This window comes from Echinococcus granulosus (genome assembly GCF_000524195.1).
Source record: "Echinococcus granulosus chromosome Unknown EG_S00003, whole genome shotgun sequence".
Classification (NCBI taxonomy): domain Eukaryota; kingdom Metazoa; phylum Platyhelminthes; class Cestoda; order Cyclophyllidea; family Taeniidae; genus Echinococcus; species Echinococcus granulosus.
In genome coordinates, this window is record NW_020170383.1 from 1,501,052 (window position 1) to 1,505,986 (window position 4,935).

Sequence of the window (4,935 nt, forward strand, 5' to 3'; positions counted from 1 at the left end):
TGAAGACCCTCCCCCCAAAAAAAAAGTACCGCGTGAATACGTTTATGGCAATTGTAAACATCAAAACCGCAGGGAGTTTGTTACCTCACTGTGAACTAAGTGCAGTCTATGCCGAAATAAGTTGCTAAATAAAAAAATTGCTACAATTGGTCAAATTTTGTGCGAGTCGACTAGAACTACGACCCGCGTAAATTCAGAAAACCGCAAACCTTGCCACCGTAAATAAAGGCCAACAATTTGAAAACCTTGGGAAACACTCAGTAACAAGTGCTTCATGACAATTTAAAGTTCGATATTGAAATACAGCTGAAAAAAAGCCAATGCTTAACTAAAAGGTGTGCAAAGAATTCCTAAACACCATAACAACATCTACAGGGACTGATCTCATTTGAGCCATATTAAGTCTATCCATCAGCACAGCGGTGAGTACACATGGAAGAAAGGGTGCAGCAACATGCAGGCACCATTTACACATACACAGTACATCTGCAAATCCAATCAATACGTTTTTAGGACCTGTACAGGATGGCGTATTCAAAGTCTTTTGTTACAAAATGGACCCACGTAAGAAATAGAGCTAGCAACTAAATACACTTTCTCCATTTCTACCAGTGTGTGAGAGATTCTGATGCGAAATGCAGTAAAGAGCTCAATTCACAGAAGAGACCGAGCAGTAAAACAAGGGGATCGTAGGGGCATATTATAGTACGAAACCGAAAGCGGTTCTTACTGATCCGGTAATATTAGTCGCCACAGGCGTAAGGAGTGATTTCTAATAAGATGAGGTCAACTCACCGCTCAAGAGACCCAAATGCTGATTGGCGCTTGAATCCCTCCATGTGCTACCAAAAGAAAGCGATCTCTTGCGATGTTCTACACAATGCTAGACCACACACAACGTGGAAGGAGAAACCCTAAAACACCCCTCTAATTTGAAGCTATTTGGCTGAGAAAATTAACCTCCGTGGCAAACCAGTCACCCTTTCAAATTAAGGTAAAACTAGAAAACTAAAGATCATCCGAAAAGGTCGAAAAGCAGTACCGAGTCGACATCATTGAACCGCGGCGAATTGACAGATATTTTGCACGCGTATGTGAGTAAGTGGGCCTTTCCCACGTCCACCGATTTGACTTCCGTGCTGCATCACTACTCTCAGCTACCCTGTATACTAAGTTATTTTCAGAGTTCTAGGTGTTAGCGTCTCCTGGAGTCATCTGACGTCAATGCATCGTTTTGCCCTGCCTTATTCTATATCTGAACAGTTAAAATCGTATAGCGGACGACACGACTAAAGAATCATGTAATAGTTGATTTCGTAAGGCACATTTCGGCCAATAATAAACTAATACCTTGGGTGTAGACATTGTACTTCGTTACTAAAAAAGTTCACCAAGACAGCGCTCGATACTCACCAACAGAGGAATTACCGTGGCAGAACGTGTATCAGACCAGAACAAGCAATTCGATTATTCGAATTCCTCATTGCATAATGCCTTAATACAATCACATCCACTCCCTTCCCAGAGGTAGCAATCAGTCGAGGCTAACCAAACCTCGTAATAGTATAGCCACAAACATCTACCACAAAGTGTATTCATTTGATCACATAAGTAGTGGAATTTCCAAAAACTGATGTAAGTTTTCTCAATTTGAAAAGTTCGGAGAATTACGTGCAGGTAACCGTCCACGTCAACGTTATCTTCAGGTATACATAAACCCATTAAAATGGTGAAAAGCCGACCATGCCAAATTTATCCAAGTATAAGGATACAACTGAGAGTTAAAAATTCATCTAAAGGTAGTTCAAAGAAAAAATAGCAAGCCTCCAGAGACAAATTTAAGGGTTAAAATAAGTAAGAAACAGCTAATATCGGGAAAAAAGAAAAGATCTACCCAAGAAAATGTCCAAAAATTTAGATTCAAATAGCAGCCTGCCAGTCGGCCTGATTTGTGAACTTGGGTGATCACATGAACCGAGAAAAAATGCTCCAGTTCACCGAATCTGTACACAAACACTGGATTCTAGGAAAATTATGGCATTAAGAGCAGAAAGTAGACACGAAACAGCCGAGAGCAGGTTAAGGAAATACCCAGAAGTTCATTCAAAACCGCAAAATTCCGTAGGGTTCATTATCCTCGAGGCAAACTAATTACATAATATAAGCGAGGAATCCTGCCTTGGTAGCAGCGTTCCAAATTGTTTAGGCTGTGTCCGTAGAACCTAATGCGACATCAATATCGGTGGCAAACGCCAGGAAAGAACTGTGTAGTCGACGACTCATAATAGTGAAGTACGCAAATAATACATTTGGACCTTCTGGGACGAAACCAAGGATGATTTACACCAATCCAACGCCGCATTACATTCAAGAAGCAACAAGTTGTGGCGCACAAGGTTCTGCCAAGACCAGTTGGAATAGACAACACCTAGAAAGAGTAAAACCTCAATTGGACCGGCCGGTCAACCAGCTCCAAGCTAGATGAACTTGTAGAGGCTCCAGGCATCACCGCACAAGAGGAAACTCCGCCTATGACCGACTGTAGCCGGCCGATACTTCCCAACATGCATTTCCACTAACCTTACATGCTTGTTTTCTACGCAATAAAGCAAGCAGGCTCCGTCCCACCCCTATCAAAGTGAAACTCCATCCTGTTAGTAAAAACCGTCCCATTGCCCGCCGAAAGCTGCGGTGACTGTGCAATCAGGGCCTAGTACGAAACACGTCAGTCTAGATCCGTTGTCAGAATATTTTAAGACAGACTAATGGAAGGAACGACTGTAGACGACCGCCCGCGCCCGTACACGGCGTCAACGGGCGCCACAGCTCACCCTCTAAACTAACCTAGGCAACATCCCTCTTCACACCGCCCTACCGCCTCAACACCGCGATCTCCAAGCGATAAAGGGGGGCACTCCTGCCTCCTACACGAGAGCTCATCTTTGAATGGCTCCGAGAAACAAACAGTGACTAGCGACACATCTTGTACTCCGACGACTCATTCGTCACCGCCTTCAATTAACAGAAATCCAGTAAATCAAAAACCTGGGTAAGCCAATCGACAACACTGATGAAAAGCTAGACAAACCACTTCATATTTCTGTGCCGCCGCCAAGGAGACTTCGGGCAACAAACTGATATGCAAAAAGGGATACCGAGTGCCCCTTGCTGCCGGAGGAAATCCTCTCCACAAGCACCAACTAGGTGATAATTTCATATAAACGGTAGCGAAATGTGTGGCAAACTGTAACAATTGACGACAATATTTGAAATACTACATTAAACACGAAGTTCAACCACTCTCACGAAAACACCCTAGCCCCGACCCTACTAAAATTGAATAAGTAAAACTTTTGTACGGCTGTCTTCGTAAACACTTAAGTCTGGGAGTAAAAGACCCAGATGACAATGCATGAAAAATTCCAGCTTAGAGTTGAAGACATTGTCAGTTCAAATACTTACCGCTGAATACAAAAGGTCGAATAATAAGTCACAAAACCGTTCTAAATGACACCTTGAAAAACCTATTATGTGTTGGCATTAAAGTGAGAGCAGTATTAAGGCATTCCCAGAATGTTTCATGTGAAAAAGCACCACTTGCAATATACAAACCAGCCCATGTATTTGTCCACACGCATTTCTTTCGAAAATGACCAACATTTAGGTTGAAAGATACTAAAGAGAGAATAAACGATTTAGGACCTCTTACCATGATGGCGTTAACGATATCGTTATTGTTCTTACGAAGCGCATTAACAGCCTTCGATCGGGAAACGTTAGCTTGCTCCATAATTAGCTCAATATCTTTGGCCTCAAGGCCAGTTTCATCGGCTTCTTCATCTTCAGATTCCTCCGCGATCGCACTCTTCGAGATTGACTCATCTTCCTTGGACTGATTGATCTCCTTCGTCACACCAGCAAGGGTTTGAGACCTCAGCTTCTCCACGGCAGCAGCCTGAGCTTGAGTCGACATATCCTCTATTTTTGCCTCGCCAAAAATGATGTACGTGTCAACGTTTTGAGCCTTGTATACTTCGGCGTTGCTAATGACAAACATGATAGCCTTAGCTTTGCGAATCGTGACCCGGCAGATGCCTGGAACGGGTTTCAAGTTAAGTTTCGACATAGCTTTACGCGCCTTTTTCTCGCTGCGTGATTGCTTGCTCGTGCTATCATCACCAGGGTCTGCCTTTTTATCTTCGACCAAATCGGGGGCGTCTTCCGAATCCGAAGCTGAAGTTGATACTTCATCTGCCTTTTTTTCAGCAGAAATTGACCCCTTCTGAACCTGTTTCTTCTGGCTGTTCTTATTGGTTGCCATCGCCTAGCACCACGTGAAGATTCACGAACAGGACAAGATACCGAAGATCACGACAGAAAACTTCCAAAAGCGCACAATGAGAGTCCAAACTATTGACTAAAACAAAAGATATCATTAGAAGAATTGACTCTAATGTGCTTAAATAAAACGCACCTGCTGTTCCTATATTTTTATTTTCTATTTTTCTCGCCATTACAAGGAATGTTGCACTTTGACATTTGTAAGACCAAATTTTAAGGTGCACAAAATCATTTAATGAACAGGAAAAAATTCATTATTTTTTCTTGTCTAAACTTGAAAAAGCAACTTAGAACGTTACTGCATCATAAAAAATAATGGTGCCATAATAGGATTAATTTCTGCGGAAATATGTAATTAACGGAATATATCGTAGCGGCCCGAGACTTCTCTGAAGACGGAAGAAGACAAAACACTCGGGCAGAATATATATACTCAGCACAGAGAAGGTGTCTGGGCCACTGGCATGGCCCGAAGGCAAGCCCACCCAGCGAGGCACAAGAAGGCTATTTCAAAGTACAAAATTGGCGCCTCACCAATATCGAGGGATAAGCCACCATCGTATTACAACATTTTTATCTTCAAAAAATCATAAT

The 4,935-nt window shown here is 42.6% G+C and overlaps 1 protein-coding gene across 1 annotated transcript; it reads right to left on the reverse strand. All coding sequences in view use genetic code 11, as the record gives it.

Annotated features, from left to right (window-relative positions):
• Positions 1 to 282: 282 nt before the first annotated feature.
• On the reverse strand, positions 283 to 4,321 carry EGR_00845 (Nascent polypeptide-associated complex subunit alpha, muscle-specific form; the record flags this gene model as incomplete). The annotated part of the gene is made up of 2 exons (XM_024490094.1): positions 283 to 306; positions 3,710 to 4,321. The coding sequence occupies 2 exons, from the start codon at positions 4,319 to 4,321 to the stop codon at positions 283 to 285; spliced, it is 636 nt and encodes a 211-aa protein (XP_024355497.1).
• Between the last annotated feature and the right edge of the window lie 614 nt (positions 4,322 to 4,935).